The following is a 21,788-nucleotide window of genomic DNA, read 5'->3' as shown; positions in this document are numbered from 1 at the left end:
CTGTATATGTTTGCTCAAAATTTTCCATCCCCCCCTTAGCTTTTGCTGCTGACAGTCGTTTATGTTTCATCAGTACTGCATATTAGATGTGGTTCTGGTGGGCTACTCAGATACTGAAACTATGTCACGCTCTGAAAATTGCATCTCAGGCTCCATTAGTTTTGTACTCAGGTACTAGATAAACTCATTCTGCATTCTCTTCCTGATGGGGGTTGGGTGGTGGTGGAAAGCCAAATCTTACATATACCAGCTTTTTGACAAAAGTATGTGGTGCTTTGAAATTTTTCACATTTTGGTTTGTTTACCAACAACGTAAGTGTACTGTCTTACAATGGGGGTGTCTTTAAAATGTTGTTCCCGGCTCACACATGGAGACTAAATGTTGGGTGGAGTATTAGAGGCAAGCTAATACTGTACATATGAAACCAAATCCTTTAGGATATGAGAAGGAAAAATAATAAAAAGTGAACATGTCTACAAAGAAGTTTCATTGAGTTTGACCTTGCAATCAGGTGCTGCAAGGTACATAAGATAATTAGTTTAGGGACTTGATTGTCTCTGACAATAGATGTTCTGCATGTTACTGTTCAGCACAATGTCAGGAAATAACAAAAACTGTGGTGAATAAGTTTTTTGCTGGGGTGCAAGCTGCTCAATAGAAAACTTATTGTTGCAGCATCAAACCAACCTTGCCACTCGTGAAAGGAATTGTTGTGTGTCTCTAACATGGCTGCTTGAATCACAATGCCAGTTCTATCGTAAATCAGAATATTGAAAATTACTCACAATGTGCTTTTTTTTGTGATGTCTGTTAAAGTCAGCAGCATGAAAATAGCCATGAGTGCTCCCAGACAGAGTGTGAGCTTGGAAATTTGGTAAGGAAGGAAGCTGGCATTGTGCGGGAGGAGATCCAGCATAAACAATTGACAGATTAAAAACTAAAAAGATTATGTGACAATAAGAAGTAACAAGTGAGGAACTAGTGAGCACTACCTTTCTAAACTAATACATTTTAAGCAAGGTTTATTACTATAAGTACGTGGGTTAACTGTTATCAATATTTTTTATCAATATTGGTGAACAAGGTTTATTTGTGTTTGTAACATCTATTAGCGATAATAAGCTTAACTGAAAAATACATAAAAGTCAGGGCTGCTCCAACCTTGATAGTATGCATCCTGCGTAATGTGGGAACTTCAGGACCAGTTCCGTCTCCCGGATAACCGTTTCTGGAAGATGCGGCATCAGTTGCAATTGTGTGAGTACCAGCTGACATCACTATTGTGCATCTGTGGAGCTAAGAGCTATGTGGAACGCATGTTGATCGAATCAGTCACTCCACATCTTAAATGGATGAAGGGAGAGGGGGTTAGGTGAACTCTTAGCAGTTAAAAAGGAACAGGCAGGTAGTGCAGGAGCCCTGAATGCATCCCACTCTTCAATCAGCATTCAGGTCTGAACACTGAGGACAGTGATCTGGGAAGTGCAGCTTGAGCAAAGTCCATGGAGATAGAGTTACAAGGAAGGCTGAAAAAGCCACAGTGATAGTGATTCAATAGTTAGAGAGCAAAAAGGTATTTCTGTAGCCAGAGATGTAAATACAGGATGTGCATTGCCTCCCTGATGCCAGGATCAAAGATGTCATTGAGAGGCTGCAGGGCACATTGAGGGGAAAAAAATGAACAGCTCGCAGTCATGGTCCACTTTGACATGAATGACCAAGGCGGAAAGATAGATGGGGTTCAGCAATTAGGATTCAATTGGCTAAGTAGGAAACTAGCAAGCAAGACATCACAAATCTGTGGATTGTTGCCAGTAAAACGTGCAAGTGAATAAAAAAAAAGGGAGCATAAGCCAAATGAATGTGTGGCTGGAAATATGGTGCTGGAGTGATGGCTTTGGAGTGGTTCTTGGGATATTGGGACCGACTCTGAAGGAAGTTGGACCTGCACAAGCTGAATGGCTTGATCCTGATTGGAGTCGACACTGAGTTCCTTGCAAGTTCCATTTTGCAAATGGTATAGGAGCCAGTTTAAGTTAATTCAGTAGGTGCATAGCAACCAAGAAACAATAGCAGAGCATCAAGGTGTGCAGAACACTGGGAGAATTAGATAGCACAGCATTAAGGAATAGTAAAGTCAGAGTAAGGGAGAAAGTAATAAAATGTAGGCCAGAGTTAATGTGAATGTAGGTGAATGCACAGGATGTGGCAAGTAAAATTGGGGGATTACAGGTGCAGAGTATCGTGTAGAAACATAACATTGTGGAATGAAAGATCATTAGGGATATGCATGAATGTAAAGCTGAAGCTACAATCAACCATGGTCTTACTGCATGGTGGAGGAGGCTCAAAGAGCTGGGTGGCCTACTCTTGTTCCTTGTTTTTATGCTCATGAGTTCATAAGACCTGGATCAAATAGGGCATGAACTGGGTATGCAAGGTGATCAGGGAAGATAGGAAAGGATGAAAAGGGGAGGCTAATGCTAGTAAAGAATGCATTGCAATGCTGGAGATACAGGAAGTCCTGAGGGCTCAAGGATAGGATTATTTTGGCTGTGGCTCAAGAGCAAAACGGTCTCATTACATCATTCAGTGTTGCTTAATACGGGCCAATAATGGTGGGAAGGATTTGAGGGAGAGATTTTCAAGGAATTTACAGAGAGCTGCAAATTATAGGGCAGTTACAATAGGTAACTTTAAGGAATTGAATTTAGACTGGAATAGCAGTAGTGTAAAAGGCAGTGTGGGACAAGAAGTGGGATTTCAGGCACAGTCAAAGAGTGTTCCCTCAAAATGAAGGGTAGGACAGACAAAATCACACACTCGCTGATAAAAGAGAGGAAAAAATTAACATAAAAAAGAAATAGTATGTGTAAGGCAGATACAGAAATTGCTGGTGAAACTCAGCAGGTCTATCTGCATCTGTGGGAGAAAGCAGAGTTAATGTTGAGTCTAGTGACTCTTTATCAGATTGCCACAGTTCTTTGTTTCATTTTTCTGCATGTGACAGAAATGTGAAAGAATATAATTGAGAACAAGGCTGAATATAGAGGATTCAGAGAAGAGGTGACAAAACAAGTAAGAGAAGCAAGGAGGCAGTTAACATAAAAGGGAATACTAAAGTAATCTAAAGGATTTCAATAGTAGAAGATTGGTAATAGGAGGAGCAGGGCTGAAAACTGAGATTTACACTTGGAGGCAGGCAGTATAGCTGAAGTTTTAAATGAAGTTGTATCTGACTATCAAGGAGGAAGATGCTACTCAGGCGAAAGAGATAAAGGAGATAATTCTGACACTTGAAGGATTTTAAATTGGAAAGGATGGTATATCGCATAGCCAATCTGTACTTTTTTAAAAATTAACTCATGGGATGAGAGAATTACTGGCTAGGCCAGTATTTATTGCTCATCCCTAATTGCCAAGAGGGCAGTTAAAAGTCAACCATATTCATATGGGTCTGGAGGCACATGTAGAGCAGGCCAGGTAAGGATGGCAGTTTCCTTCCCTAAGTGGCATTATTGAACCAGAGGTTTTCTTTCATGACAATTGACCCATGGTCATTGTTAGGCTCTTAGTTCTACAATTTTCTTTAATAAAATTTAAATTCAGTGGTGGGATTTGAACTCAGGTGCCTGGAATATTACCAGTGTCTCTCAATTAATAGTACAGTGATAACATCTCTCTGCCATCATTTCCACATCTTAAGGTGAATTGATACCAGGACTAGATTAAATACATCCCATGATATTCAAGGAAGTCAGTGTGAGAACTTTCAGTCCTCCTTAGACTCAGGACTGGTGCCAGAGGACTGGGGAATTGCAGTTGTTATAGCCTTGCTTAAAACGACTGTAAACTTATGTCCAGCAATGTTTGGTCCATCAGTTAAACCGCAATGGTGGAGAAATTTCCAGAAAATGGGATTTTGGACCCAGTTGAAAAACTGTTCAAAAAATACAAGTTAATTAAAGAAAGCCAGCATGGATCTCTTCAGGGCAAGTTATGGTTAACCAACTTGTTGGAATTTTCTAAAGGTGTAGAAGAAGTGTTAATGAGGGCAATGCAGTTAATATTTATAGCGCTGTAGTTTAGGCAAAGACTGAATGGTATTATTTCTAGACTATTGATCCAGCAACTCAGGTTTTATGGATCCAGTTTCAAATCCTGCTACGGCAGATTGTGGAATTTGAATATTTTTAAAAATCTGGAATTCAGTGTTTAATGATAATCTGTGATTTGATGTGCTTTTGTTTTTAAAAGGGACAGGGGTGCATTTAAGATCACCCTGAGTAGTGTCAAGTGGGATTCCAGTGAATCAATGATCACACAATTTGCAGATGGTCATTTGGAGAAGGGTGGGAGGTGCTTCTGGCATTTGACTTTTGACAGAATACAAAGGCCCAGAAGAACACTATGCAGCGACAGAAAAACAGAAACACTGAAAATAGGAGCTGGAGGAGGGCATTCCATCCATCAAACCTGCTCTACCATTCAACATGATTATGGCTGATTCGTTATCTCAGTATTCTGTTTTGGGGGAATACTGGTTAGGTGCATAATAATTTGGAGTGGCATAATGGCTAGTACTGCTGCCTTCCAGCACCAGGGGACCTAGGTTCAATTCCACCCTCAGGCAACTATCCATGCAGAGTTTGCACATTCTCCCCGTGTCTATGTGGGTTTCCTCCGGGTGCTCCAGTTTCCTCCCACAGCCCAAAGATGTGCACGTTAGGTGGATTGGCCATGCTAACTTGCCCACCCCCATAGTGTTCAGGATGTAAAGGCTAGGTGTATTAGTGACAGGAAATGTAGGTGTGGGTGGGACACTCTTCAGAGGGTCGGTGTAGACTCAATGGACCAAGTGGGCTGTTTTCACACAGTAGGGGCTCTATGATAATGAAGTAAAGTTTTTTAAAAAGGAAACTATCCAAAGAATTGATCTTGCTTTTATACCCATTAAACCACCTCATGCAGTTTAACAAAATAATATCAGCATGCGTCATATTAATCCTCTCTGACATCTCTGAGAATGTATTGTTTATTATTATTTGAAAGGAGTTGAACAAAATATCATCACATATACAATGCATTTCAGTACAGCGACATTCTTCTGATACCCCCCTCAGGCATTCAGCTCAGTCTTGGAATCTTACTCACTGAGCCAGCCAATAGTTATTCAAAACCAAGCATCAACTCCACCCTTCCACAGTCACATGATCAGCTTAATTACTATGCATTGTATCTAATTGTATCAATGTACAATTGAGGAACACGGATAGGCCCTTTGGCACCTCGAACCTGTTCTGCCATTTGATAAAACTTGCGTGATCTGATTGTGGTTTGAACTCCACTTTCTTGCTTGATCCTGATACTCTTTGACTCTTTTGTTAGTCAATGATTTGTCTACCTCTGCCCTAAAAATATTCAATGACCCAGCCTGCACCCATCTCCAGGGAAGAGAGCTCCACAGACTCACAAACCTATGAAGGAAAATAATTTCTCCTCAACTCCATTCTAAGTGGGAGACTCTTATTTTCAAACTGCGTCCCTTAGTTCTTCCGCATTTGCCATCAATACTGTCAAGTCTCCTCAGGATCTTATAGGTTTTAATAAGATCACTTCTTATTCTTCAAAGCTCCAATGCCCAATGTCTCCTCATGAGATAACTTCCCTGTCACCATCAGAAGGATCAGTTGAGGCAACCTTACCTAAACTGCATCTAATGCAATCAAGTGCATTCTGAAATAAGGAAACAGAAACTCTGACACACTAGTCTGGTTATGGTCTCAGTGAAACTCTATGCAACTGCAGCAAAACATCTCTACTTGTAGGATCAGAGGAGCACAAGTAGGCCATTGAGGCCTTGAGCTTGCTCCAACATTTTAGATTATGACTGATCACTTACGTCAGTGCCAAATTCCTACGCTATCCCCATATCCTTTGATTGCATTAGTATCCAAAAATCTATCAATACCCATCTTTAGGATGCCCAAGATTAAGCTTACATAATCTTCTGGGCTAGAGAATTCTAAAGGTTCTGAGTGGAAAGATCTCTCCTCATCTCAATCCTAAATGGGCCATTTCTTATTCTGAGACTATACTATCTAATTCTAGACCATCCCTCCACCCCAATCAGAAGAAATAATCTTTCAGCATCCTCTCTCTTTAGGAAATTTGTAAGTTATGATGAGACTACTCTTCATTATTTAAGACTCCAGAGAATTCAGGCCCAGTCGTGTTGAACTCTCAAAGGACAGTGCCACTATCTGAGCCATCAGTCTGATGATCGTCCATACCGCATGGTCTATGGAGAGAATGCTCTTCCTTAGGTAAGGTCACCAAATCTACAAGCAATACTCTAGGTGCATGTCACCAAGTTTCGATATAATTCAGAACCTTTACTCTTATACTGAAGTCTTCTTGTGATATAAACAAGTTTACTTCTATTCCTCTCATCGGCCCTTCCTTCTAGCCACCAACCAGATTCATTCCTCCCATTGACCAACCAGATTGTACACTCTACCTGTCTTCACCTATCCCCACCTCACAACCCTGCCCCCGCCACCCCCTTTATCTGCAGCTCCCCTTACATCCATCCCCAGTACTGACGAAGGGTTACACCCAAAACGTTGACTTCACCATCTCCTGATGCTACCTGACTTGCTGAGTTCTTCCAGCCGCCCGCCATCCTACCTTGGAATCCAGCATCTGCAGTGTTTTTGTCTCCTTCATGAGCAGGCCCACCATCCCAAAAGTGCCTGTTATTGAACTCTGGCACTGCCCAGACTGTTGGAGCTGCCAGATTGATTTGCAATTCCACAGGGTGGGACTCAGTGAGGGGGTGCCGTCCAACTCTCTAATACTCAGCCCCTCCCACAGCACATTATGGCTACAGGGGAGGCTTCTTTCCGATCTACTGGCTTATCGCCCATCCACGTATTTTTCTGACCCATTTCTCAGTGCCTAAAACAGTGTTTAAACTTCCTGCACTAATCTCTTAATGGCAGAGGATTACCCGGCACACTGCATGGATAAGAAGTGAACATGTTATTGCACGCAAGTAACAAAGACTTTCTGAGTTCCGGCCAATTTGAATAAATGGATCTCAACTTGGTGGAGGTCTGTTTCAATACATGATCTACTTTGCGTGATCACCACCACATTCTCAAGGTCAGTTGGGGATAAATAGCAAATGCTGGCTTTTCCAGTGATGTTCAAATCCCATGAAAGAACTATTTAAAAGATCCATTATGTATTATGACAAGGAAATTCAAAATACTCAAGCCTATTACAAGAATATCTGCTCTGATACACCTACACTTTGTCAGCATTCAGTATCCCATGTAAAAAGCAAATACGTTTAAACCTAGTGGTAGTTGGAGAACAGATAGACTTGGGGAAATTGTAATTGGAAGCAGGAACTTGCATCTATACAATACCTTTCACATCCTTGGAGCATCTGAAAACACTTCATAGCCCAAAAACTTGCATGTATATAGATGTGCAGGTTAGGTGAATTGGCCATGTTAAATTGCCCATAGTGTTCAGGGATGTGTAGGTTAGGTTCATTAGTCAGGGATAAATATAGGATAATAGGGTAGGGGAAAGGGTTTGGGTGAACTACTCTTCAGAGGGTCGGTGTGGACTCGTTCGGCCAAAGGGCCTGTTTCCATAGTGTAGGGATTCTATAATTCTATGTTTCACAATATCCCAAAGCCCTTCGCATCTAATTTTTGAAGTGTAGCCATTTTTTGATTTGTGGGAAAGCATGGGAGATAATTTGTACTTAGCAAGGTCTTGCAAATAACAAGAATAGATTGCAATAGAATTAATGACTAGGTCATAGAGTCATAGAGTCAAAGAGATATACAGCACAGAAACAGACCTTTCGGTCTAACTCGTCCATGCTGACCAGATATCCTAAATTAATTTAGGCAGATTTGCCAGCATTTGGCCCATATCCCTCTAAATTCTTCCAATTCAAACATCCACCCAGATGCCTTTTAAATGTTGTAATTGTACCAGCCTCCATCACTTCTTCTGGCAGCTCAGTCCATACACACACCACCCTCTGTGTGAAAAGGTTGCTCCTCAGATCCCTTTTAAATCTTTCCCCTCTCACCCTTAACCTATGCCCTCTGGTTTTGGACTCCCCCACCCCAAAGAAAAGACCTCGCCTATTTACCTTATCTATGCCCCTCATGATTTTATAAACCTCTATAACGTCGCCCCTCAGCTTCTGTCACACCAGGGAAAATAGCCCCAGTGTTTTCAGCCTCTCCCTGTAGCTCAAACCCTTCAACCCTGGTAACAATCTTGCTGATCTTTTCTGAACTCTTTCAAGTTTCACAACCTCCGTCGTATAGCAGGGAGACCTGGTTACATTAATGACATTGCTGGAGGGATAAACACTGCACAGGACACAGAAGAACTTCTCTGCTCCTATTCTTCTCAAAAAAAAACCTTTATATTCAAAGAACACTTAATACCAATACTCTTGTGGGAATGAGCATGGTTCATCAGTGAGACACTGAATTATGGTATGTAGAGAAACCAGTTATTGCTATATGGATTGACTAACAAATGACTTCTTATGTAAATCTTCTGCATCCTGCATGATCAGTAAAAGCCTTTTGATGTTTAGAATACTTACTTTCTTTAATTACTGGTATTACTGTCGGCAGTGGTGCAAAAGTCGATTTTCAAGGTCTCAAAAATTGTTTCAAAAAGAGTGGGTTGTCTTATAAAACTTGAACTGCTTGAGTTGTAGGTGGTTGTCATTTTGAGATTTGAAATAATTCAATTCAGCTCAAATAAATAAGACTAAATCGATATAACATGTGTCATGAATTACTCTTCACCATAATCATAATGATTTTAAAAAGCTTCCTGAATTCACGCTGAATCACATTGGATATGTGATTCCACTGTAGATCAGGGTCTGTACTTCCAATTTCAGAATCTCCCTCCTTAAAAAATAATTAGCTTCCTGTCTATTGATTGAATTGGGATATTCCACAATTTTGAATGATCAAATTACAGTTTGTGCATGAATAGCATCACATGATTTCTTGGACATAATCACATAAAACACCAAATGGGACTGAGTACATTTTTCCATTCTTCATGAAAGGTTTTTTTTCCGTCAAATATCCACCTATTCAATTTGGCAAGAACACAATCCCCAAATAGGTTGATGAGGCACATATCCAAAGGTTGAACTTGGATGTGAGACCTTTGGTAGAACTGCAATCATTAATCACACGGAATCTAAACATGTTAAGCTGCTTGCTTTGAGTAAGTCATCGAGATGCCACATATTAACAATCCACTAAATTACTCAATTCTCATTCATCCAATGGTTTTTAGGGACATGCAGAAAAGTTCCTTCAGAGAACTTGATTTACAGCATGGGCTTTACCTGTGAAAATTAGCACTCGCTTTGATTTAATTTCTGGACTGATTTGCAGTGTAAAATGATTGATGCAAATACATATTACAGAAAAATAATGATGAACAATATTATCTTGTTATGTTAACAGAATTATGTGTCCAAACCACATAATCAACAAGTGATAAGATAAGGCTAGGGGATTCCATAATCAGTATATCAGATGTAAGCTCTGTAGTCTTGTTAGATCCAGTTGTGAGTGGTTGTAGACAATTGCTGGAGGAGGACACTGCACAATATCCCCATCCTCAAATAATGGGGAACCCAGTACAGCAATGCAAAAGATGAGGCTGAGGCATTTTCAAACGTCTTTTCCCAGAAGTGCTGAGTAAATGTCCATCTCAGCCTTCTCCTGAGTCTCCAGCAATACAAATTCCAGTCACTAGCCAATTTGATTCACTCCATGTGATATAAACAAATGGCTGGAGATACTGAATATTGCAAAGGCTATCTGATGATAACATTCTGTCTCTAGTACTGAAGACATGCTCTCCAGAACTCACCACACCCCTAGCCAGGTTGTTTCAGGACAGCAACAACCCTGGCATCTACCTGGTCATGTGGAATATTTCCCAGGTATGTACATTAAAACAGGACAAATCTAATCTGGCCAATTACTGCGCCATCAGTCTACTCTCAATCATTAGTGAAGTGATGGAAGTGTCATCAACAGTGCTACCTATTGCACCTGCTCAGCAATAACCTGCTCAATGTGCCCAGTTTGGGTTCCGCCAGGGCCACTCGGATCCTGACCTCATTACAGCCTTGGTTCATACATTGCATTTTGGTACATAAAACAAGGGTAGGGCTTATACAATTAATGGCAGGACCTTGGGTAATGTTGTAGAACAGAGGGACCTGGAGGTACAGGAACATAATTCCTTGAAGTTTGCGTGGTTAGATAGGGTGGTTAAAAATGTTCAGTTCTTTGAGTATAGGAGTTGAGAAGCCATGTTAAGGTTGTACGGAACATTGGTGAGGCCTCTTCTGGAATACTGCGTTCAGTTCTGATCAGTTATAGGAAGGATATTATTAAGCTGGAGAGGGTTCAGAAGAGATTTACCAGGATGTGGCTAGGGATATGTAAGGTTTGAGGTGTAAAGAAAGACTGGATAGACTGGGACTTTTATCACATTGGAGTGTAGGAGGTTGAGAGGCGACATTTTAGAAGTTTATAAAATAATGAAAGATATAGGTAGAGTTAATGGTCATTGTCTTTTCGCTAGTTTGGGGCAAAGCAAAACTAGGGGGCACATTTTTAAGGCAAGACGAGAGAGATTTAGGAAAGACATGAGGGGCATTCTGTGTACACAGTGGGTGGTTTGGGAGTGGAACAAAACTTCCTGAGGAAGTGATGGATGTGGATACAATTACAAAGCTTGGAAGACATTTGGATAAGCACATGAAGAGGAGGGATATGGGCAAGGAACAGGCAGGTGGGACTAGTTTAGTTGGGGATTATGATCGGCATGGACTGATTTGACTGAGGAGTCAAATTCTGTGTTGTACAACTCAATGGACAAAGCAGCTGAATTGCAGGGGTGAGGTGAGAGTGACAGCCCTTGACATCAATGCTATGTTTGACGAGGTGTGACTTTAAGGAGCTCTAAGAAAACTGGAGTCCACAGAATCATGGGCAAAATTGTTGACTGTGTGGAGTATTATAGGCACAATTGGAAACGGTTGTGTTTGTTGGAGGCCAGTCATCTCAGTAGGAATTCAAGATAGATAATCTTAAATCACACCTCTGGGTTAGGTGGGACTTGAACCCAAGTGTTCTGGCTTAGAGGCAGAGACATTATATCTGCATCAAAGAGGCCTCAATTCCTCAGAGTAGTGTCCTAGGTCCGACCATCTTTGCCTGCTTCATCAATGACCTTTCCTTCCAGCATAAGATGGAATGTTTGCTGATGACTGCACAATGTTCAACTTCTCAAAGTCTGTCCACTACCTACAGGGCACAAGTCAGGAATGTAATGGAATGGTCCCCACTTGCCTGGATGAGTGCAGCTCCAACAACACATAAGAAGATTGACACCATCCAGCACAAAGCAGTAGATGCATGAAGGCACCACCACCTGCATGTCCTAACTTTGAAAGACATTGGGGAGGTATTGGGTTAGTGATATTGTTGCTAGACTGTTGACCCAGAGACCAAGATAATATTCTGAAGACCCTGATCCATATCCCTACAGCAATTGATGAAATTTGAATTTGAAGAAAAGTGGAGTCTGATGATGACCATGAATCTATTGCTGATTGTTGGAAAAGCCCATCTAATTCTTGAGGGAAGGAAACTGCCTTCCTTACCAGGTCTGGCCTACATATGACTCCAGATTCACAGCAATGTGCTTGACTCTTAATTGCCCTCTGGTCTATTAAGGATGGGCAATAAATGCTGGTCAGCGATGCCCACAACCCATGAATGAATAAATAAAATTGCTATTCCGCTCACATCACTCTTAAAACCCTGGAACTTCCTCTCTAATGGCAATATGGGCCTGCCTACACCAATAAGTCTGCAATGGCTCTAGATAGCAGCTCACCACCACCTTCTCAACGGCAACTGGTGATAAGTAGTAAATGCTGGTCCAGCCTGAGACCCCCACAACCTGTGAATGAATAAAAAAAGTTGCCATGTATATATTTTCTGCATTGTGAATGAGGCTGAGAAAGTACAAAAACTCATTGCTTCTCCTTGTGCCTCTGCCAATGTTTCCATTCTCCAGTTGATAGCAGTTATGGAGAACAATCTCCCAACAAGACTGAGATCAAAATCTCTGTGGAACAGACTGCTGATTTACTCCCTTCTGTAGCACTGCTAGTTGTTGCAATCAGCAACCCTGCATTGCTATTTAAAATGCGCTTATTGATATCATTTTTAGTCACTATGAGCTGGTTCTACAACATTTTTGAAGTGTTTGATCTCAAAGTATGTTTTGTTGCTTTATAACTTCTTTGTTACTCAGATTTTACTTGAATTCCATTCATTGCTTCAATATTGACTTTTGTTTCTTCTGATAAACCTGTTTGACATCATTCTATAACGTTAACTTCAACTCCAATCATAAGGGCTGGCCAACCAAGGACTGTAGACTGATGATGAGTTGTCATCCCATTCTCATGAGCAAGTAAATAAACATTAATGAATTGAATTGAATTGAATTGAACTTATTGTTACGTGTACTGCGGCACAGTGGAAAGCTTTATCTTGCAAGTGATACAGGCAGATCACAGAATTAAGTAGCATCGATGAGTAAATAACAAAAACAAAAACACACATACAATCGAATATTAAGAGTTTGTGAGTCCATTCAGTATTCTAACAACAGTAGGATAGAAACTGTTTCAAAACTGGCTGGTGTCTGAGTCAGGCTTCTGCACCTTCTCCCCAGTGGTAGAGGTTGTAGAAAAACATTGCCAGGGTGGGATGGATCTTTGAGAATGCTGGTGGCCTTTCCTTGACAGCGGGCCTGGTAGATGGGATTCTATAGATGGGAAGTTGGTCTTTGTGATTGTCTGGGCCGAGTTCACCACCCTCTATAACCGTCTCCGATCTCGAATGGTACAGTTGCCATACCAGGTCATGATACATTCGGACAGAATGCTCTCGATGGCATACTTATAAAGGTTGGCAAGGGTTTTCGCCATCATGCCAAATTTTCTCAGCTGCCTGAGGCAGAAGAGATGTTGTTGGGCCTTTGTAATCAGTGCGTCCACATGAAGAGTCCAAGAAGCTTGTTGTAGATGACCACTCCCAGGAGCTTGACACTCTCCACTTGTTCCACCTCTGTGCTGTCAATATGGGGGCATGAATAACGTCCGCTGAAAGTCAATAATGAGTTCCTTGGTTTTGCTGGCATTGAGAGCTAGGTTGTTCTCAGTGCACCATTTTTCCAGGTCTTCCACATCCAATCTGTAATCTGTTTCATCGCCATTTGAGATTCAATCAACTATTGTGGTGTCATCAGCAAACTTATAAATGGCATTAATCTGATATTTGGCAATGCAGTCATGAGTATACAGTGAGTACAGTAGGGGGCTGAGTATGCATCACTGGGGGGCTCCAGTGTTGATTGTTAGTGAGGATGGAATATTGTCCCCAGCCTTCACTGATTGTGGCCTGTGGGTCAGGAAACTGAGTATCCAGTTGCAGAGAGTGCGGCTTAGTCCAGGATCACTAAGTTTAGTAATCAGTCTTGACGGGATAATAATGTTGAAGGCTGAACTGTAGTCAATGAGTAGAATTCTTACGTAGCTGTTCTTGGTGTCAAGATGTTCTAGGGAGGAGTGAAGGGCAAGTGATATGGCATCTGACATGGATCTGTTGGTCCGTTGGCAAATTGGAGTGGGTCAAGAGTAATGGGGAGGCTGGAGTTGATTGATAACTTGCATTTACATAGCAATTTTCATGAACTCAGGTCATCCTAAGGTGCTCTATGCTTAATGAATTATTTTTGATGTGTAGATGATGCAAATTTTCACTGATACAGTTTATGTCATTACTGTCAGTAGCTACAAGATAAAATAATGCCACAGTAAATGTGGTGTCAAATATAGAATAATTATGGTTAAAGCATTAAAGATCTTTATTTGCCGTTAGAGCTGCAGAAACAGCATTATAGGTATAAGATAGGCTTGAGTATAGCATAAAGTTTAAATTAGTTCCAGAGAAACCCCAAAACAATTTGGTTTGAAAAGGAAAATGCAAAAATAATTTGAAATAAATTCCATTATTCCAGAACTTATTTTAGTATTTTTGACATGCCCGATCATGTTTGTTCAATAGCAGCAGAAACAAAATTGCTTTTAAGAATAAATTTGATTTTCAGAATAAATATAATGCAGAGACAAATATTGAGGAGAGAAATAGAGCAAAGATCTGTCGACCTGTGTCATGTTCTCAGGTTGTTGCATGTACCTTTATATAAAATATGTAGCCATTGGTGCTCTGTTGTCAGTGAAAAGACAAACTGTTTATCTTCTAATCAGTGACCCAGAAATTAACACACACCTCGCTATTAAAAGTATTTGGCATACATGTAAACATGTTGCTCTTCATACTTCAGTTCTCTACTGGTACGACTGGCATTAGTTTAAAGTTGAAACCAGATAGCAATTTGGAATATATAAATAAATTCTCCAGTAATGGAACAGGTTAAAATACTTTCAGTCCCAAAGTTATCTGACCAACCAGCAGTTAAGTATTGACCAGATCAGCCTGCTTTTACTGAACAACAATTAGTACCCTGTATTTGTGGTTTTAATGCGCACAGATAGGCAAAAACAAAAACTAACAAATTGTTATAAGATTAGTCCAAAAAATTAAGTAATGCTGTGTCAAATTTAATATTAAAAATGATTCTGTTAGCACTGAATAAAGATAAATAGTTAACTGCTACATGAATAAAAAACAAAAATAGCAAAGGTAACAACTGCATAGGCACTGTGTCAGGATGCCTGAATGTATAATCTTGTGAACAGTGAAAGCTTCCTGGACACAGCTATCCTGTGGAATATGTTTTGAGTCACAGAATCACAGAATTGTTAGAGTGCAACAGGAGGCCCATCATGTCTCCACTGACTCTCTGAATGAACATCATGACTTGACGCCATTCTCCTGCCCTTTCCCAGTAACCCTGCACATTGTTTTCAATCAATTAATCAACTCTAGCCTTTGTGAATGCGTCAATCCAGTTCGGAGTCTTTGAGACAGGACTGCACAGGACTGAATTGTGCTGACTCCTGGGCAGAGGGAATGGAGCTGAAAACGTGTTGCTGGAAAAGCGCAGCAGATCAGGCAGCATCCAAGGGACAGGAGAATCGACGTTTCGGGCATGAGCCCGAAACGTCGATTCTCCTGCTCCTTGGATGCTGCCTGACCTGCTGCGCTTTTCCAGCAACACATTTTCAGCTCTGATCTCCAGCATCTGCAGTCCTCACTTTCTCCCAGAGGGAATGGAGGTAAGGATCTGGTAAAGTAGCAATGAGGAGGCTTCCTGGTGCTGTCCCACTATCGGGAATATTTCCCAACATTTTAGAATTGATTAATCCCTGCAGTGGGAAAGCAGGCAATTCGGCCCATTGACTCTGCACCAACCCACTGAATAACATCCTATCCAGACCCATCCGCCTACTCCTGTAACCCTGCATTTCCCATGGCTAACCCACCGAGCCTGCACATCCCTGGACACCATGAGGAAATTTAGGCCAATCCACGTAACCTGTACACATTTGGACTGTGGGAGGAAACTGGAGCACCTGGAGAAAGCCCACACAGTCATAGGGAGAATGTGCAAACTCCGCACAGACACTTGCCCGAGGATGGAATCAAACCCAGGCCCCTGGTGCTGTGAGACAGCAGTGCTAACCACTGCCGACTGGGCTGCCTACAGCCCAGAGGACTCAACATTGAGTTCTCTAATTTCAAATAACCTCCCTTCCAATCACCTGACTCCTTCCCCAGCCTCTCCCCCTACCTTCCATTCCTCTCACTGACCCTTCCTTCTAGCTACCAACTGGATTCATTTCTCCCATCGATCAATCAGGTCATACTCTCTACCTGTGTTCATTAATCCACACGTCACCACCCTGACCCCTACCATCTTTATCTGATGCTCCTCTTACACCCACCCCCAGTCATGAAGAAGGGTTACACCCAAAATGTTGACTTCTTCACCTCCTGATGCTGCCTGCCTTGCTGTGTTCTTCCAGCCTCCTGACTGTCTACTTTGGATTCCTGCATCTGCAGTTTTTTTGTCTCCAACCCATTACGCAGCAGGCTGACTAACTGCCGATGCAAGTTTATTTCATTTGCCTATGGACTGTGGGCATCACTAGCTAGGCCAGTATTCATTAACAATGCTGAATTGCCCATGAGGAAGTGGCGAAGAACTAGCTTCTTCAGCCTTTACAGTCCATGTATTTTAGATACACCCACAGTGCTGTTAGAAAGGAAGTTCTAGGATTTTGACCCACTGACAATGAAGGAACGGTAGTATTGCTACAAGTCAGGATAATGCGAGACTTGGAGGGGATTTTGTAGGTGGTGATGCACTTTCTGCCTTTACCCATCTAACTGGTTGTGGTCATGGTCATGAGTTTGCAAAGTGCTTTCAAAAGAGCTTCAGTGAGTTTTCACCTGCTTTCTCCTGATTCCCATTTACTCTAATTTTGTTAGGGCTTCTTTATGCCACACTTGGTCAAATGCTGTCTTGATGTCAAGTATAGTCACTCTTCCCCTCTAACGTTCAGCTCTTTTGTCCATGTTTGAATCAAGGCTACAATGGGGTCAGGAGCTGAGTGGTCCTGACAGAACACAAACCGAGCGTCAGTGAGCAGGTTATAGCTGATCATGTGCTGTCTGATAGCGCTGCTGACAATTCCTTCCATCTGGTGATCGAGAATAGACTGATGGAGAAGTAAAAGGTCAGGTTGGATATCAGTGGTTCCATTTTAGGTGATACTGTACCAGTAATGCGATTGAAAGGAGCAGTGTTGTTGGGATGAGCATGCGTGTACCAGACTAGACGAATGACTGAGGAATCCTGAAGAAGGGCTTATGCCCGAAACGCGATTCTCCTGTTCCCTGGATGCTGCCTGACCTGCTGTGCTTTTCCAGCAACACATTTTCAGCTCTGATCTCCAGCATCTGCAGACCTCACTTTCTCCTGCCCATAGAGTTAGGTGCATTAGTCAAAGGGAAATGGGTCTGGGTGGGTTGCTCTTCGGAGGGTCGGTGTGGAAGGGCCTGTTTCCACATTGTAAGTAATCTAATATCTCAACATCATGAGAGCCGATGGCAGAGTGGGGAGACTTGATCAAAATAAGTCCTGAATACAATACAAGCAATAACACCAGTGATGCCAAATCACAAATACAGCCTAAAGATCTAGTAATATCTGAGCATTTAAATCTATTCAAGGGGAAGGACATTGGAAAAATAATGGCAGTAATGATAAAAGACAGATCTACAACAGTACAAAGAAGGAATTTCAATAAGGATGAACAGGCATTGGATTCACTTTGGGTGAAGTAAGGAACTACAAAACATAGAAATTGTTGACAGGATTTGCAGACAGGTTTTTTAATCATATGCTATCATGGGAGAATGAATAAACATAAACACATAATTAAAAATGAGATGATAACAGCAGGGGAGTTTTAATCTTTACAAACAGTTGAAAATCAGAGATGTAAAGGCAACATCTTTCTAATATACATCAGGATAGATTTCTGTAACACTACTCAAAACTTAGCGATCAGCAGCACAGACTGCACTATAGCCATTTGTTGCACTTACACTTCTACATAGTCAGGAGAAAGCCAATTTGGAGAGCAACATTTAAAAATAAAATCCTCTGGACACTGCAATTCTGAAATAGACATTGAGAATGATAGGAAAGATGTTGTTAAACTTGAAAGGGCAGAGAAAAGATTGACAAGGATGTTGCCAGGGTTGGAGAGTTTGAGCTGTAGGCTGGGGCTATTTTCCCTGGAGTGTCAGAGTTTGAGGGTTGACTTTATGGAGGTTTATAAAATCATGAAGGGCATGGATAAGGTAAATAGTCAAGGTCTTTTTCCCAGAGTAGGGGAGTCCAAAATTAGAGGGCAGAGATTTAAGGTGAGAGGGAAAAGATATAAAAGGGGCCTTGGGGACCTGCCGAGGGTGGTGAGTGTACGGAATGACCTCCAGAGGAAGTGGAGGAGGCTGGTACAATTACAACATTTAAAAGACAGCAATTACAACAGTTAAAAGGGTATATGAATAGGGAGAATTTAGAGGGATATGGCTAAAATGCTGGAAAATGGGAATAGATTAATTTAGGATATTTGGTAGGCATGGATAAGTTGGAGCAGAGAGTCTGTTTCCATGCTGTATCTCCCTATGACTCTAATGCTGGAAATACTGAGCAGACCAGGCAGTATCTATCATGAGAGAGAAAGACAGCTAAGGTTTCTCTCTCTACTGATGCTGATAAGCTTTCTGTGTATTTCCAGCATGCTCGGTTTTTGTTTCAGACAGCAAAGTTTCATGTTTAACTGCTTGTGAGCGGTGACTAGAAATTGCTGTGCAATTTATTGTTTACTAATGGCTAGCACAAATAGTTTCACTGTGGTTTCCACTGTTTAAAATCCAGGCCGATACACTTTAGAATGACAAAGGAACAAATCATGTTCGGTCTAGTGTGAATACCAAGCCAGAATTAGTCAACAATCAGACATGTCATCTGAACAGTGTCCACAATATGATCAACTATTCACTTGAAAATTGAGAGAAAGAATGAAGAATCACAAAAAAAGGTTCTAAACTCATTCATTGCAGGTAAACTTACAAAGTGAGAGGCAGTCAAACAATTTGGTGCAGAACAGTATCTAACCCTAACAGGCAAACCACTGGTTTGTTTCAGTTACCTATACCTGATATAATCAAATATATGAGCAGAATCAGGCTATTTGATCCATTGATACTGCTCCACCAATCAAGCATGGCTTATTTGTTTTTCAACCCCATTCTCCTACTTTCTCAATATAACCCTTAATCCCCTTCCAAATCAAGAATCCATCTCTGTCTTAAATACAGTCAATGACTTGGCATCCACAGCCCTTTGCGGCAATGAGTTCCCCAGATTAGCCACCATCTGGTTGAAGAAATTCTGCCTCATCTCAGTTCTAAAGGGCCATCCTTTCATTCTGAGGCTGAGCACTTGACTCCTAGTCTGTACTACTAGTGGAAACATCCTCTTCATATCCACTCCATCCAGGCCTCTCAGTATTCTGTAATTTTCAATGTGATCACCTCCTCAACCTTCTAAACTCCATCAAGTACAGACCTAGATTCCTCAACTGTATTACATATGACAAGCCCTTTATCCCCAGGATCAGTCGTGTAAACATCTTCTGGAACCCCTTCCAGGCCAACACATCCTTCATCGTATGGGGCCCAAGTCTGCTTATGATACAGTATCAAATTAAAAGAAAAGGCTAACACAAATGGAAGTAATAGTACAAATGCATTAAAAAGAACAAAAAGGGTATCTGGAAAAATATTACAAGACTATGACGTAAAGCTTTAATAAATATATTATGCAAGTACAGTATTTGGGAATCTGGGGTCATTAAAGGCAGATGCATGTGAGATTGTAATTATTGTTAAATGTTTAAAGTTATATTAAATTTAACATTTCTTGGTTTCCTGCAATTTACACTTTCCACCTGGCATTTCATCTCTCACCTTCCAAAAACTAAGCACTCTCAAAATTTTGCTGCCTACATCCTAACTGGCACAAAGTCTAGTCCAAGGCATCAGTCTAGTGCTCACTGATTAACACAAAACCCAGCAAAAACTTCAATTCGAAACTTCTCTTGATTGTTTTCAAATCTATCCATAGTCTGGCCTCTCCTTTTCTCTGGAACCTACTCCTGCCACAGAAATCGCTCTGGACCTTAATTCTAGCTTCTTCTGCATCCTTGATTTTAAACAGCCACAGTGTTTTCAACTGTTTATTCCCTGAACTGTGAAATTCTTATCTGAGACACTCTATCCTCCTTTTAAAACAATCCTTAAAGCCTCTTCTTTAACAAAACATTTGGTCAGCAATCCTTACGCAGCCAAATATCTAATATTGACCGACAATGTGCTTCGGGACTGCCTTGCTTTACTTTGTTGAAGACTGAATGGAAATGTTGCTGATTTGCATTCCCAGTTAATGATTGGAGGAAAAGTAAGTACTTTGGCTGAAGCCCACTGGTTGTTAGTCTTTGGACCAAGTCTGCGTTGCAAGAAATCTTACCCAAAGATGTGCTAATAATTTGACACAAAATATTAACAGCAGAAAAGGGTGACCGTTTTCCTGCGTTTCTCCTCGCTAGGATAGTTAAGTGCAAAGATCACCACTGTATCATTATTCTAATACAGGACACCTTCAAGCATTATCCTTTGGAGTGTTGCGTAGCAACTATAAACTTCTGTTAAAGCCCATCCCGGTTTCCAAATGTGTTGTACTCATACGGTAAACATTAAAACCGACACGGACAGAAGGAAACATTTCAGCCTCACCTGTAACTTCGGAAAGACTCAGAAAGATCACCCAGAGAAACGCTGTCAGGGGCATTTTAATGCCAGTGCAGGAACGTCGCTGATCATCGACAGGACTCGCTTCTTATCGTTGCTGTAGGGGATGGTCTCAGAGAGGAGCCGAGCTGATCGCCATCGATCGGAGGTCTGCGGAAAGCAAAGGTTGCCAAATTCAGAGGCGTGGTGTAAACAGAAAGTATTTAAATAAACTCGCGCTCCTCGGCACTCAGGGGACGGGTGTGTCTACCTGACTGCACGATACTGAGTTAATCATGTTGATAGAGCTGGTTACTGCAGTAAGGGTGACGTTAAAACGAAAAAGAAAACTGTCACACATAAACACCCAAAAGGGTGGTTTGATTTAAGTCTTACTTGTCCTCCTGACTCACCGTGGACTCATTGTGGCATTCAACGCCTGACAACAGCATTCCAGAAGTAAGCAAAAACTGGGACAAAGCGAGGGCACAGCTCAAGCCAGGGGTAAACGGGGATTGTGGGATGAGGTACATTAGAAAGGAGTCAACAATAATACAGTAGTTGATGATTTTAACTCACCACCTATTGACGAGAACAATTGGCCAGGGAAGAGACTTCTCGATGTAAGGGGACAATGTTTTATGATTCAAAATGTATAGAAACCAAGTAAATTACTAGATGGCACATTTTTAAGGCAAGAGAAAAGTGATTTAAAAAGGATATGAGGGGCTTTTTTTTACACAGGTGGTGGTTGTGTTGAATCAACTTCCTGAGGAAGTGGTGGATGTGGGTACAATTACAATGTTTAACAGGTATTCGGATTAGTACATGAATAGGAAAGGTTTGGAGTGATATGGGCCAGGAGCAGGCAGTGGGACTAGTTTAGTTTGGGATTACAGTTGGCATGGACTGGTTGGACCGAAGGGTCTGTTTCTGTGCTGTATGACCCTATATGAACAAGGAGCTGTTGAAACTATTTAATAATTATGATTGTAACCTTAAATCCACATTACTTTCAACTCTGATAACTTTTCATCCTCTTGGTTAACAAGAGACTATCCACCTCTGTCTTCATAATATTCAAGGATTCTGCTTCCAGGAAGAGTTTTTTGGGAAGAGTTCCAAAGACTAATGACCTTCTGAGGGAAACAAACAATCTTCATCCCTGCTTTCAATGGGTGACCCTATTATTTTAAGCAGTGACAACAGAATAATAAGAAACCTCACCTCTACATCTAGATGTTTTCTAATCAATCTATGCAGTGCTGTTATTGCACACCTCTGGG

The 21,788-nt window shown here is 41.3% G+C and overlaps 1 protein-coding gene across 1 annotated transcript in view; it reads right to left on the bottom strand.

Moving 5' to 3' along the window:
• LOC122547311 (interleukin-20 receptor subunit alpha-like) overlaps nucleotides 1–20,643 on the bottom strand; it is a 44,046-nt gene extending 23,403 nt beyond the window's left edge. The window contains exon 1 of the mRNA XM_043685959.2: nucleotides 20,509–20,643. Within this exon, the coding sequence (XP_043541894.2) occupies nucleotides 20,509–20,563 (55 nt within the window). The 5' untranslated portion in view covers nucleotides 20,564–20,643. The remainder of the gene's footprint in view (nucleotides 1–20,508) is intronic.
• Nucleotides 20,644–21,788: the final 1,145 nt, after the last annotated feature.

Source organism: Chiloscyllium plagiosum, unplaced genomic scaffold (assembly GCF_037043375.1).
Source record: "Chiloscyllium plagiosum isolate Xiang-an unplaced genomic scaffold, Cpla_swu_hap1 HiC_scaffold_3, whole genome shotgun sequence".
Taxonomy (NCBI): Eukaryota; Metazoa; Chordata; class Chondrichthyes; order Orectolobiformes; family Hemiscylliidae; genus Chiloscyllium; species Chiloscyllium plagiosum.
The sequence above is the reverse complement of the archived record's forward strand: the minus strand, read 5'-3'. Positions and strand labels throughout refer to the sequence as shown.